Source organism: Schistocerca serialis, chromosome 3 (genome assembly GCF_023864345.2).
Source record: "Schistocerca serialis cubense isolate TAMUIC-IGC-003099 chromosome 3, iqSchSeri2.2, whole genome shotgun sequence".
In the NCBI taxonomy this organism is placed as follows: domain Eukaryota; kingdom Metazoa; phylum Arthropoda; class Insecta; order Orthoptera; family Acrididae; genus Schistocerca; species Schistocerca serialis.
In genome coordinates, this window is record NC_064640.1 from 68,590,110 (window position 1) to 68,606,097 (window position 15,988).

Sequence of the window (15,988 nt, forward strand, 5' to 3'; positions counted from 1 at the left end):
TCAGCAGTTAAGTCCCATAGTTCTCAGAGCCATTTGAACCAGCCATTTAACGAAAAAAATGGACGCTGGAGGAGCTCTCATCTTACACAGTTCAGATTATCATCAGCGTGCGCCTACTGATGCCGGCTGGAAGTGACCGTCGATTATTTGGACTACGAATGAAACTGTTCTTACGCTGTCTACCATTTCATTACACCAGACTGATCGCGTACCACTTCTCTGTAATATGTTTCTTCATTATTTGCGTGCGCTTAGTTCCTGTAGACGCCAAGAGAAGGGGGTGACCCAGCTGGGACTGTGGAGTAACAGGTCTATCCTATTCTAACGGCAGATGGAAGACAGCAGCTGCAGGACAGTTCTGTCGACGGAACATTGCGTGGGAAGGTATATTTCAGCTCAGCTTCCTGAATAGGACGTAGGCCCTACACTCGCGGATTAGTTTTATATGACAGTTCCACTTTAATTAGCTCTGATATTTAATGGCTGTGATTATTTCCACTGGTTGTTGGGTAATCGAGTAATCAAATAATGGTGGTTTCTTCCGTTTATTTATGTGCAATGAATATGCTTAATAGTTTGTATAATTGTATATGTTCAGGGGCAACTGCTAATGCTTTCACCAAGCTTCGATCCTCTACAGGTCTTCGTGCATTTCGCTACACAGTTTCCTAGCATTACGATAACAGTATCATTCGTGAACATCGTGCAGCTTCCGGCATACATCGTCAACAGTAACAGCGCTATAACACTCCTTTGTGCTATGTTCGAAGTTACTTTTACGCTTGAAGATTAATGTCCTTTAAGAATGACATGATGTGTTAAATCTGCTAGGAACTCTTCAGTTCAGTCACAAAGAGGGTCTAATATTTCCTGCGCTAGTATTTTTTCGTGTTCTGGAAGTCAAACTGGACGCCGATGTCTACTGCTTTCTCAGTCTCGTGAACGAACAGAATGAGCTGGGTTCAGATGATCGCTATTTGTCGGATCTATGTTGATCCCTATGAAAGAGACTTCCAGTCTCTAGAAAGATTAAAATACTAGTGGAAACGTGTTCCAAAATTATACAACAAATTTCTGCAATTTCGACATCAGCTAGGGCTAACTACTACCGGAGAATAACTCCAGTAAATCCTATTCTAATACCAAACCCAACATGGTTGGAAGATCGGATGCAGAGTACCCGAGATTACACAGGTGATTAGACCGTTCTCCGGGAACAGTGACACAAAAACAGTGTTATTGCGAAATATTCGCGGACACCGCGTAATTGTCTCCGCAACCAAGTGCTCTAAAGGAAGGAGTATGTAAGCCAAGAGTTACATTTAGTTAAGAACTGGAATAGCTAAGGGCGTAACCTATCGCCCCAAGATGCATTTTCATAATTGATAAAATTTTCATTCTTTTATTATTATTATTATTATTATTATTGCTATTATTATTTTTACTTGTCACACATGACCTATATACACACACCAAAAAAAGTTTTGCACCATCCGGTTCCCAGAACTCTTGAAGATAGACGGTGACTGTGGATAGTGTATCACAGACACAGTCGTTTTGACTGGTCATAGATGTGACTAAACCCGCCAAAAGATGTATACAACCATGCCTGAGCAGCGCCTATTACACGGAGTGGGTCCGACAGCCGATCAGTTTCTAGTCATTCCACGAGGAAGGAGGTACACGGTTCGTGTTGTCTGTAGTTCAACCATACCTAGACGGTCAATACCGCGGTTCAATGGCGTCCGCATTGTTAATTTCTGCCAGGAAGGGCTCTCAACAAGGGAACTGTCCAGGCGTCTCGGAGTGAACCAAAGCGATGTTGTTCGGAAATGGAGGAGGTACAGAGAGGCAGGAACTGTCGATGCCATGCCTCGCTCAGGCCGACCAAGGACTACTACTGTCGTGGATGACCGCTACCTACGGATTATGGCTCAGAGGAACCCTGACAGCAACGCCACCACGTTGAATAATGCTTTTCGAGCAGCCACAGGACGTCGTGTTACGACTGAAACTGTACACAATAGGCTGTATTGTGCGCAACTTCACTTCCGACGTCCATGGTGAAGTCCATCTTTGCAACTACGACACTGTGCAGCCTGGTACAGATGGGCCCAACAACATGCCTAATGGACCGCTCAGGATTGGCATCACGTTCTCTTCACCGTTCAGTGTGGTATATGCCTGCTACCAGACAATCGTCAGAGACGTGTTTGGAAGCAACCCGGTCAGGTTGAACGCCTTAGACACACTGTCCAGCGAGTGCAACAAGGTGGCATTTGGGATGGAATTATGTGGGGTCGATATACGCCGCTGGTGGTCCTGCAATTCGCTGTAACGGCTGTACGGTACGTGAATGCCATGCTTCGACCGATAGTGCGGGGCGTTCGTCTTCATGGACGACAATTCGTATCCCCATCGTGCACATCTTGTGAATGACTTCCTTCAGGATAACGACATCGCTTGACCAGAGTGGCCAGCATGTTCTCCAGATATGAAACCTATGAAATATGCCTGGGATAGATTGAAAAAGGCTGTTTATGGACGACGTGACCCACCAACCACTCTGAGGGATCTACGCCGAATCGCCGTTGAGGAGTGGACAATCTGGACCAACAGTACATTGATGAACTTGTGGATAGTATGCCACGACGAATACAGGCATGAACCAATGCAAGAGGACGTGCTACTGGGTATTGTAAGTACCGGTGTGTACAACAATCTGGACCAACACCTCTGAAGGTCTCCCTGTATAATGGTACAACATGCAATGTGTAGTTTTCATGAGCAATAAAATTGGCGGAAATGATGTTTATAATTGATTGCTATTCCAATTTTCTGTACACGTTCCGGAACTCTCGGAACCGAGGTGATGCAAATTTTTATAATTGTGTATTTAAAATGACAATTATCGATTTGGCGAGAAATGCTTTTCCACATTCTGATGTGAATGCACGCCACACTGCAGTAACTAACAAATATTTGCCCCTTACCAAGAAGAATTTCCTTAATCATCACTTCTGCAGTTCGACAATGACCGTTGCAGCCGCGCGGAGTGGCCGATCGGTTTGGGGCGCCATGTCATGGATTGTGCAGCCACTCCCGCCGGAGGTTCGAGTCCTCCCTCGGACATGGGTGTGTGTGTGTGTGTGTGTTGTTCTGAGCTTAAGTTAGTTTAAGTAGTGTGTAAGAGTAGGGACCGATGGCCTCAGCAGTTTGGTCCCTTAGCAATTCACACACATTTGAACATTTTGAACCGTTGCATTTTTGCAGTTCGGCAATGGATGTTGTTCCCACCAGCGTTACATCTATGTCTACATCTATACTCTGCAAGCCATCTTACGGTTTGTGGCGAAGAGTACTTTGCGTACCAGTGTCACTTTCCATTATCCTCTTCAGTGGCGAGTGTTTCGTGAAGAGAAGAACAACTGCTGCTAAGCTTCCGTGTGCGCTAGAATATCTCTAATTTCATGTTAATAATCGTTTAGAGAGGTATACACAGGAGGAATCAATATATTAGCAGGCGCTTCTAGGCACGTACGCTCTCGGAACTTTAACAGGGAACCACACAATGATGCAGAACACCTCTCTTGCAGTGTCTGTCCCTGAAGTTGGGTGAGCATCTGCTTACCGCTTTCGCGCTTACTAAATTAATCTCTAAGGAAAAATGCTACTCTTTTTTGAATTTTCTCTATTTCTTCTACCAATCCTGCCTGGTACGGATCCCAGACTGACAAGCAATATTCAAGCATAGGTCAAACGAACGTCTTGTAAGCTACTTCCTTTGTTGATTGACTAGGCGTCTGCCTGCCGGTGATAAATTTTATGTGATCGTTACACTTTACATGGCTCCGTAAGTATACTCCTACATATTTTATGTCAGTAAATGCTTTCAGTGATTGTTCTGCAACCGTGTAGTCATACAATATTTCTGTCTGTGTGTTCGAAATGGGTAATGTTTTTTTATTTCATGGTCGATTGGTACTCCCTGTACACAGCTTCCATACTCTTCAGGCTTCCTGCATTTCGTTACAATTTTCTAGCGTTTCGGCATCTCTGTACACAAAATTATCATCCGCGAAATTATCATGGAACTTCGGCGCTATCTCCTAGGTCATTTATATACAGTGTAACAGCACAGAAGAAATAGTCAGTATTCAGGGATAACAGGAACCATCATTCGGAGGAAAAAATGTCTAGTAAACATTTGGTCTAAAGTTCATGCCATGAGAGCTGTGAACTCTTCTTGATCTTCGATACAGTAAAACAAATCTCTTTCGCTACTAGCTCTTTGCTGAGGTAGTATGGACCATAATTAGAAAAAGTTGTTTGGTAAACATGGGCTCTAAAATGTATACCTTAAGAGTTATGAGCACGTGTTAAGAGGAAGAGAGATGTTTCGCAACAGCGAGGATAAACAAGTACTCATTGCCGTTTAGTTATATTACTAAACTTTTTCACTATTTACTAAACTTTTATATTTACTAAACATTTTTGCTTTGAACTGGTCGTTCCTGGCGTATCCCTAAATACTTGCCCTTTCTCCTGGGACACAACATCCACACATATTATATAAATGGATGTACATTCGATGACAGAATTTGCGAGACCCCCCCCCCCCCCCTTATCGTTATGCTGAACTGCACAACTTTACTGTCTTAACTCAGCATAACATCCAAGGAGACGACGTTCTACCCACCCGTATATTGTGAAAAGTAATGGTTCTGTAACACTGCCTTGGGGCACGCCCGTAGTTACTTTTACGTCTGAAGACTTCACTTCGTCGAGAATGATTTTCTATTTGATAGAAACTTTGCCGTTCAGTCACACAGTTAGTCTGATATTCCGTACGACCGTATTTTGTTCATTAGGCGGCAGTGCGGAACTGTGTCAAACGCCCTCTGGAAGTCAGTGAGCACGACATCCATCTGCACCTCTGTATCTACTAATGTTAATGACCTTGTCGTCGTCGTCGGTACGGTGAACCCTGATCTTGTTTTCTTTCACTTCTGCCTCCTAGTGTGTTAAAATAAAGGTTAGATAGTGTAATCAGTACAGAAGTCAAAACTTATCATTAAATTATTGAGATCACGCAAGAAAGGTGACCCAGAAAATATTACAGGTTGTAGCTTTGCAACAGATTCTGTCGGCTTTGTGAGTATTAAAAGATAAGAAATAAAGCAATGTCGTTCGACATGTAGCTACACAGGACGTGAATCTTCTAAGAAATCGAAGAAGACCTCTTATCGCCGCGTGAAGTGGCCGCGCAGTTTAAGGCGCCATGTCACGGATTGCACGGCACCTCATGCCCGAGGTTTGAGTCCTCCCTCGGGCATGGGTGTGTGTGCTGTTCTTAGCATAAGTTACTTTAAGCAGTGTTTAAGTCCAGGAACCGATGACCTCAGCAGTTTGGTCCCTTAGGAATTCACACACACTTGAACTTCTTATCAAAACAATAATGCATTTTAAAAATAGGAATAAAAGAAGAGAAACAGAAAAAAGATAACGCACTGTCAACTAATTAGCTGAGATAAGACAAAGAACATGATGGGACTGACAGTTACGAACGATTTGCCACGGTGTTTGTCCAAAACTGGATGTACTGACCATACGAGGTGCAACAATAAAGTAATGAGACTGATTTTCTTTGCAAGATGTGGCAACCCTGCAGGCTTGTGTACGCACAATATCTTTGATCTTGGTCTATAAGCTGCTTCTAGTCCAAGCGGCACATCGATGTAACTGCTTAGTCGTGAGTTGTGCTGTAATACGTTAACACGTGTTTGTGTCTCTCGTCACGCAAATGGAACCGCATAATATTGCGCAACGGTATGCCATTTCTTTTTGCGTTAAATTGGGTGAAAACACGACGACAACTTACGGTAAGCTTCAGAATGCTTTTGTATAGGAGGTAATGTCAAGAGGTCAAGTTTTTCGTTGGCATAATATGTTTAGTGAAGGCAGAACGAAGGCTGAAGATGAAGACCGCAGTGGACGACCATGCATGCTTGTGTGCTTCTTTGATTCCAAGGGAATTGTTCATAAAGAGTGGGTGTCTCCTGGATAAACAGTTAGCCAATATTACTACAAAGAAATTTTAGAAAACTTCGTAAAAGAGTTCTTCATGTCCGTGCCAACATTGGTGATAATTGAATTCTGCATCACGATAATGCGCCATCAAAAATGGTTCAAATGGCTCTGAGCACTATGGGACTTAATTTCTGAGGTCATCAGTCCCCTAGAACTTAGAGCTACTTAAACCTAACTAACCTAAGGACATCACACACATCCATGCCCGAGGCAGGATTCGAACCTGCGACAGTAGCGGTCGCGCGGTTTCAGTCTGAAGCGCCTAGAACCGCTCGGCCACGCGGCCGGCTAATGCGCCATCCCATACTGCTCTGTCAGTACAGCAATTTTTTTACCTCAAAACAAATTTCAGTGCTACCACAGCCACCTTATTCACCGGATATCAGTTCGTGCGACTTTTTTCTGTTTCCAAGAGTCAAAACGGCGGTCAAGAGATACCATTCTCAAACACCACAAGATGTCCAAAAAGCTGTGACGAGGGTCTTGGAGGATATTATAGAAGATGAGTTCCATAAATGTTACCATCAATTACAGAAGCGCTGGAAAAAATGTGTGCAATCAGAAGGGAACTACTTTGAAGGAGACAACACTAAACCTGACTAAAACGGTCAGCAACATTTCTTTTCACATCAGTCTCATTACTTTATTGTCGCACCTCGTATATCACAGCTACAATTATAACTTACTTACAGGACAAATAATTCATGGAAGAGAAACATAGCTGATGTAATACACGAATCATTACCGAAATTTTGAAAAGCAATAATTTTTATCATCACTTCTTGCGGTTCAGCATCTGTTTACTCTCATTACCACTAACATTTGTGTTCATTGTCGGAATGAGAACGAGATGTTAACGGGATGATAGGGTTTAGCTTCTCTTCTACTTTAATATCAATGGAGAAGTTTGTAAATGGATGAGGAATGAAGCCACCCTCTCCTATTTAGGAAACTAGTACATTTTTCTCACATGATTCAGCGAAATCACGAAAATCTTGAAGGCAGAGCAGGTATACCAACCATGATTATTAATAACTATGGGGCACTTCGATCAGTAGAAGATGATAGTTGCAAATATTTTTGATTTGGGAATGCCAGTCATATCTATAGTCAAGAGAATTATGGTAAAACAGAAACCATACTATCCCGACGTTCCTTGATAATACTGACCATCTGTTTCTCTTTGATAGCGATGCTACAAACGTTAATTTAGCTGGTCTTGTTTTTTAAAAATTTTAACGACTTACGAAGGGACAGATTTGGATTAGCACTGACAGCCTTAAAGATCCATACTCGTTACACGAGTAATGGGTGAAAACGACAGTGCTGACTTGTTTCCTCTTACCCTTATGATGACAAAAATTAGCACATACGTTTCCAACGCTTTACTTGTGTAACGAATTTTGAAGACAGCTGCTGAAGAGACAAAACACTTAATTTTGAAAGAAACTGTAAATGAATTTGATATTATGAAAGTACTGGTTAATGGATGAATACTGGAAAAAAATGAGCAAAAAAAATTATATCTGGCTTCAGTTTTTGTTTGGGTATTACAAAGAATTAACTAAAATTTTCAAATACCTTTTTGTGTATTTGTTTCTCATTTGCAAGTTTATCGATTCGTTCGTAGAGTTTTATCTATCGTCACTTGAGCAGCTGAAAATTATGATGTTTGTTTAGACTAGACGTGTTCTGTTTTCTTTTTGCAAAAGCATCATCATGGCCTGAGAGTATAAGGGGAAGTCAAACGAAAACAAGACTGATGGGAAAAAAGTATTCGCCATGTATGTTAATACATTTATCCCACAGTGAGACAAGACGGTCAATGAGCTTTTGCGGTTGTTTATGGAACCATGGTTCTTTCCAGGCGTGCAGCACTTCATCCGAAGCAAATAGACGACCACGAATGTCTTTTTTCAATCCACTAAAAATATGAAAACGGCATGTAGAGAGATCGAGACTATGTGGAGGATATGTAAGGTCTTCCCAGCGAAATTTCTGCAGCGTAGTCGAAACAACATCGGCAACATGCGGGCCCCTTTTTTCTTTGACTGCCCCTTACACAGGACGATTCCGTGATGATGTTACAAACTTTCAGGGATGATGGACATATTCTATAGCATACACTCATTACATTTTTCAGTTAGCTTAGCTTTTAATACGAAGAAACACACTGCCACAACAAAAAGGAACCCTGTTAAATCGATGGAAATAGGAACATGTTAGCTAATATGTTAGAGCTTCTGGAGGAAACAGCAGAAATTGTAACAATACTATTACGCCCCTGAAATATGATGCCGATCTCGTGTAGCATATTTACGTACGCGAAAACATAAAAAGCGTGTAAGTAGTAAGAAATAACAATTCTCACAAAACATATTAACAATAAAAGGAAAGTACCACTGCCAAAACGCAATTACATCGAACAAAAATATGTTAAATATGGAGATAAAAAATAGAAATGTAGTGAAATCATGACTACCAGGCACACAGCCCCTCTTCCTCCTCCCCCCCCCCCCTGCCAATTCGGTGACACAGTGGTTACGGTACTGGACTGTCATTCTAAAGGATCAGTGTTCAGCTCCTCTTCTGATCATCAGATTTAAGTTTTACGTGATTTACCTAAGTCACTTTGAGAAATATCGGGATGGTTCCTTTAGAAAGAACAAGGCCTAACTTGTGCTCCATCTCTAATGACCTCACGTAGACGGGACATTAAAAACTATTCATCGTCCTTTCTCATCCTCTGTACAACACCTCAGCACATGACTGCCATCAAAGAGTGCACAGTATAATCTGTAACGAACTTATAGCGGTAATCAAAAGATAAGCGAAAATACTGCGATACCAGCCAATGTCTGGCTACTTTCGTGGTACAGCGCGGCGAAGAGAAAAGTATGACTGCGAGGACCACGTCGCATTTTGAAACCAAACGCAGTGAAAAATGTCCAGCGTCCTTTGGTCCCTTGTTATTTTGTATTCCTTCGCCGGAGAGAAGATTCATACAAAATCTAAGCATCTGTTGTAACCGTTTTCTGAGTCATACAAAGTCTGAGCATTTGTACATAACATCCCTACTTTAAGTTGCTTAGATTATGAGAGCAGCTTCCTATACGAGTGTTGGAACTTTAATAGTGACAAAATAGACACGTGTTTCAAAGTTTTACTGACCTTCAAAATAGTCACCAGCATTGTGAATAACTTGTTGCCACCGCGATGTGGAAGTCGTAGGATACTCATAGCAGTGCCAGTTGTGTTGACAGTTCGAGCGGCGCCATCTATTGCCCGAAGAATTTGTAGCAGTTCTGAAGCGAATGCCGTGAAGTGTTTCCTTCAGTTTAGAAATCAAGTTGAACTTACAAGGGCTTAAGTCAGCGGAGTGCAGTAGGTGGTATAGCACTTAGCAGCCCCATCAGTCAAACAAATCAGTAACAGCTTGCACTGTACGTGCTTGAACATTGTCCTGCAAAATGATGGTCAGTGTCATCACTTCTGCTCTATGTTGTTCATTTTTGGAACACTACCTACGACCAGCTTAGGGACAGAAGTGATGACACTTACTGCAGACAATGACCATCATTTTGCAGGACAATGATCAAGCACGTACAGTGCAAGCTGTTTGACTGATGGGGCTGCTACGTGCTATACCACGTACTTCACCTCCATGACTTAAGCCCACGTGAGTTCAAGTCGATTTCTAAACTGAAAGAAACACTTCACGGCATTCGCTTCAGAACTGCTACAAATTCGTCGGGCAATAGACCGCGCTGGCCGGCCGGAGTGAGCGAGCGGTTCTATGCGCTACAGTCTGGAACCGCGCGACCGCTACGGTCGCAGGTTCGACTCCTGCCTCGGGCATGGATGTGTGTTATGTCCTTAGGTTAGTTAGGTTTAAGTAGTTCTAAGTTCTAGGGGACTGATGACCTTAGAAGTTGAGTCCCATAGTGCTCAGAGTCAATAGACCGCGCCGCTCGAACTGTCAACACAACTGGCACTGCTAAGAGTATCCTACGACTTCCACATCGCTGGCAACGGGTTGTGCACAGTACTGGTGACTACTTTGAAGGTTAGTAAAACTTTGAAACACGTATCTATTTTGTACGAGCTGTAAATAAATAGTTGCCGCTATTGAAGTTTCAACCCTCGTATTTTCCTCTGAATCACAATATAGTAATGTGCTTTTAAAAACGTCAGTTAAATTGCCTAATACGTACACTGTAGGGAAAACTGAAGATAAGTGCAATACAGAGATGCTACGCTCTAGACGAAAGTTAATCGTTCATATACTAATGGGCATGGACGTTTCCAGTGCAAGTGTGACAGTTACGTACAAATCGTAAACCTTTACACGTATTAACTAAAAGCCAAGAGAATTGTTTTAAACTTAAAGATGGCAAAAAATGTGTGCAACGGAGTGCACAAGATAATAATGGAAAATATTTTTACAAGTATATGGTAATTTGAAACCACTGATGATACTTTTACGGATAAAAATGAAAACGTGTCTGTCGTAGATGTGTACAGTAATTTTGACTTGAACAGAGATTAACTGTTTTAAAGAAATATTTTTTTAAAATGTAATTTCACTTTGATCACCTTGCTGTAAAGAATAATAGAAACTGAGTGGTCCATTAAGGAAAATAGAGTTTCTCTTCTACTCGATGCCGAGCTAGTACAAGAAACACAAGCATTAGATTTTTTTTACATCACTACATTCAATAGGCATTAAACGTTTATGCGTGCGAAAACTGATCATTTAATGAAAGATTTCACAGAAGATTATATGACGTTAATTTGAAAATTGTCTTTCAATTGTCTCGTAAAGGTAACTTACTTTCAGGATTGTGAGAACTGACATTATGTTAAAGGCACACAATTTGTCGAAGCGATATTACTACATAGTAAAAATCTAGAGAAGTGTCTTTGTTATGCAGAATAAAGGCAAGAGGATGTGAGATGTTAGGTGTTAATGACTTACTTCTCCGTCTCTTTGAGAGCGCCGTCGCTGGTGTTGCTGGCTTTGAGGCTCTTGAAGGCCTTGAGCCACTTATTCTTCATGCTGCCGGTGGAGGAGGAGGACATCTTTCTCTCGCGCATACCGTCGGAGGCGCTTTCCGCCTTCGAGGCAAACAGCTCTTTCTGTAAACAAAAGGAGCAATCCATTATGACTCACGAGAGGGATCGAGTTACCACTGGTGCACTAGATGAACATCATAGGAAGTCATAATGCGATTCTGCATGCTTCTGCGGCATCAGTTAGCACAGGCGAGCAGTAGAATTCTGTAGTGGCCTTGCGTGTTCATCCTACGATCCATCGTTAACAGTGAACTCCGAATATCTTCTTGGTTTTCTTTATAGTTATATGTACGAACAGACTGAACAACATGGAGATAGGTTACATCCCTGGCCCACACCCTTCTCAACCACTGTCTCCCATACATGTACTTCGGCTATTGTAACTGCAATCTGTTTTTTGTATAAGTTGTAATCAGCCTTTAGTTGTCTTTGTTTTATCCTTGACAACGTCAGTATTTCAAAGTGTGTATTCTAGTCAACATTGCAGAAATTTGGAGAAATAGTCAAAGTTCAGTGATAACAGATGAAAACGTTAAGTACTGTCAATAAAGGAATTCTGCCAGATGCACTAAGGCACAAAGAGTATCAGTTTAACAGAATGGATGGTGTCTTGAAAAGAGATTATAAGATAAACAACAACGAAATTAAAACAAGGGTAATGGAGGATAGTCGAATTAAATCAGGTGTAGCTGAGGGAGTTAGCTTGGGAAATCATTTACTATTAGTGGTAGACGAGTTTTAGTATTTGGGCATAAAATATCCAATATATTACAAGGCATACTGTTGTTAAAATATTACTGCAGAGGTTTACATCTGAGTAATAACGCATTGCGTGAATCTGATAGGATCAGTATTGTTACCTCCATGTCAGGTCTTCTAAAATAAAGGCGAGTTCCGCTGTCATTATAGATGTTTTAGAGGTGAGCTTAGCCTGTCAATAGAACTGAATCATTTCGCCAAAGAACGCTCCACAGAGTATTTAGGAGGACGGTGGTTAAATACCACCCAGATTTAAGCTTTTCATGATTTGGATGAAAGGCTGCATTCAAAAAAGACACGGCAGATTTCTTTCTCAGCCCGCCCAAATCCGAGCTTCTGCCTCGTCTCTTATAACTTGGTTGTGGACGGAAAGCTGATCTTCTTTCTTTCTGATGTCAAGGGCAGGTGATGGTGGAAGCATTGCTGGAAAGGAATTTAAAGACTTTTTTAAACGACTTGCTCTTGATGATAATGAACTGTATCAAAGATTATCCTTGCTGAGGGAGGTAGGTTAAAGAGCAGACATCATTATACAAAACACCGCGCTGTTAGGTCTTTCATCTCTTGTAGAACTGTCATACCTAAATTAGAAAATCTGCACAAAGAGAATGAATGTGACGTCTTTCCGCCGTAGGTGGACAAGTTTCTAATTATATTTGGTAAGAAGAGTATTTGTGGATGGGGAGGGGGTGCGGGGGCGGAACTTGATATGTAAAATAGCCACTATACAAATTCGTAAGATTTAAATACAATAAATTAACTGAATCAGTATATGTATAAAAACATACACAGAAATAGAACTAATATGTGAGGAGAGCAGAGATGAGACATGTTAGGAACGAGCAGCTCAAGATGTGACCGAATGAACATCGGCAGTGAGCTCGCTCCGTAAATGGCATAGGGCACTTGTTGGAAGCGTCAGTTTACTCCTGGTTATTTTTAGTGTAAATAACACCAAATTGTAGTGTATATGCGTAACTTTGTCACATAACCATACAGTGTGTCCCAAACCTTTAAAGGTATAATTAAAGAACCAATAGAGCATCCTTATCTGAGTATTTTCAGGTAAGAAATAAATGGTCTAAAATGCATATTTCAAACGGTACGCTCTCTTCAATGAGCGACAAGCGTGTAAACTGCTTATGTTTCATAGCAGACAGCTGCCTGTTGCAACGATGTTGCCGGCGCTACTTTAAGAAACAACTGATCGATTTAGCGCAGTAGTGAAACACTGGACTTTTATTTGGGAGGGATGCGGTTAAAAACCCCGTCAACATTTAAGTGACTTCTCTAAATTGGCTTGGTGTGACTATCGGGGTGGTTACTTAGAAATGACACGACCGTTTTGCTTCCTCAATTGTAAGTGGTGTTCCGTGCATAATGACCTCGTTGTTGGCGGAACGGTCAACTATAATCATCGTCCTTTCTTGAAAAGCAACGCGCAGTCATGTTTGATTTATTCACGGTGGAGTTTTATAGTTCATCATTGGTTATCAGATGTGGAGCATTAGTCATTACAGGAACTCCCAGCCACCCATTTAATACATGGTCCAGCACGGTGTAGTACCCAGAAAGCCGATCGAACGTACAGATAAAAGTTCCGCAACAGACGTCATCCTAACTGGTAGAAATTTATCACTATGGATATAACTGTACAACAAACTGCGTATATTAAACCAGTGAAAATTGCAATGCCTGGACTAACTTGAACTAGGCGGATGCGTTGAACAGTGAATCAATAACCACTATTAAGTTTGCAGACAGGTAGCGTACACGGCGCCATAGCAGCCCTTTCACTAATCTCACTGTTAAGCCGATTTTTACGTCAATCTCAGACACTGAATAGCTGCGAAACGTGAAAGAGTGTGCTGGCATGTATCGGCGATCTCAGTATGGGAATGTATTGGTATACGACAGAGTGACTGGACTCTGCAAAACACCAGTTTGGCTGATATGGAGCATACTTCTTCGATTAAAATAAATTTACCAAGGGAGGTGGTGCAATGGCTAGCACACTGGACCCGCATTCGGGAGGGCGTCATTTGAAACCCACGTCTGGCCATCCGGATTTAGGTTTTATGTAATTTTCCTAAGAAGCTTCAGACAAATGCCGGGATTGTTCCTTTGAAAGGCCACGGCTGGTTTCCTTCCCCATCCTTCCATAATCCAAGCTTGTGCCCCGATCTAATGACCACGTTGTCGACGGGACCTTGAAGACTAATCTCCTCCTCCTTCTCCTCCTCAAATTAAAATGGCTCTGAGCACTATGGGACTTAACTTCTAAGGTCATCAGTCCCCTAGAACTTAGAACTACTTAAACCTAACTAACCTAAGGACATCACACACATCCATGCCCGAGGCAGGATTCGAACCTGCGGCCATAGCAGTCGCACGGTTCCAGACTGCGCGCCTAGAACCGCGAGACCACCTCGGCCGGCCTCCTCAAATTACTTTGTGGTCAAGGTTTCAGCGAGTAGAGTGGTAGGGGCCATCTGCCAGTCAATCGTAGCTCTTTTGGGAGTGCCAAGTGCCCTCTGGGTCACCTGTTTTGCATATACACACAGAGATTTGTCAAGCACGGATGGTTGCATGGTTGTTGTTGTTGTCGTCATCGTCCTAGATCGTTTAAGATGCACTGTTCCGCGCCACTGCAACCTGTCAATCGCAAAGTTATTTTATTCACTTTATAATGACATGTATAATTAGTTGACAGTTGAAGGTCTTACGCGGCGAAGAGTGGGTTCTGGCCTGATGGAGCACGCGACACGAAAATAGCACGGGATGACGGTTTCCTGTCGCGTGACAGTAGCAAGCCACATAATTAGGTACACAGGTCTGATTCGATAGGGGAGAGCTGCAACTGGTGTGTACCTGTCTGTGTCGATGATTGAATACCGTATACTGCGGATTACACCGGTGGCTTCTATTGCCGAGCAACCATACACACCTCAGAATGCAAAGCGTACGTGAACGTCGACGCTGGTGTGCTGAGTGCCAAAATATAGTGGTTTTGGACGAGTTCCTCTTCTACATGGCGTACAATGATGTCCTTATACGTGTAAGACGCTATCATGTGACTATCAACTAACAATCATCATAACTGGGCGGCATATCAATAACTAACAACAATGATGGTGCGCGGAATCGCTGAATAAAAAGTGCGATACAGATTCCTACATACTGAGGGCAATATGAAGAGTAACCGCTACATTTGTTGTTGTTGTTGTTGTTGTTGTTACAGCCCGAGGTACTGCCTCTTCCTCAGGCAAATCCACAGTTCCTATTTCAGCAGGAAAATAGCTGGCCAGTGGGTCGAAATGAGAATAAATGTTGTTAGCAGACCAAGAAATACAACGGCTTCTCTGCCCTGCAAGTTTTGCCAGACTTGTCACCATCACACACATCTTGGATATCGTTGGTCGGCAATATTTTCGTCACTGTCCTTCAGCCATCACTATTGCAGACAACGCGGAAGAAAAATTTTCGGGATCATATCCAGGTCTTGTTTGATTCCAAGGCATGATGTTTACATGGCCGGAGAGAAGTACGTGAGGTTTTATACCATACAGAATTGTGAAATCAAGTGAATTTTCTTCTGAATGGTAATTAAGAACGTCCCACATACTCAATGGATGCGGCTATTTCTTTTAAAAACTGCTAGTTGCCAACACAACTTTCATCACACACACACACACACACACACACACACACACACACACACACACACACAAGGGCGCGCGCATGCGCACATATAGAGGCATTTCCAAAATGTTAGCATCAAACGTTTAGACCACATCATGAAGAACAACCGGATGCAATGAACCATTTGACACAAAATTGATGTTACTGAAGCTGTTCCTATGCTCTGTGTGTATTGCCATAGGCTGAATTGCAACATTAATTTCCTGAATTTTTATTTCAAATTCTATCTTGTAATGCAGAAGTGGACTCTTCTATTTCTTCCATCTCTTTCGTAGCTCGTTCCTAATGTTCTTCGAAAACATGACAAAAATAAATTTTAACTTCGTCTTTGTACTGTCCATATTCTTGGCCTTCAATAACT

The 15,988-nt window shown here is 42.1% G+C and overlaps 1 protein-coding gene across 1 annotated transcript in view; it reads right to left on the bottom strand.

Annotated features, from left to right (window-relative positions):
• Positions 1–15,988, bottom strand: part of LOC126470681 (uncharacterized) — a 990,891-nt gene that overhangs the window by 392,477 nt on the left and 582,426 nt on the right. The window contains exon 9 of the mRNA XM_050098681.1: positions 11,069–11,229. Coding sequence (XP_049954638.1) covers positions 11,069–11,229 — 161 coding nt within the window. The remainder of the gene's footprint in view (positions 1–11,068; positions 11,230–15,988) is intronic.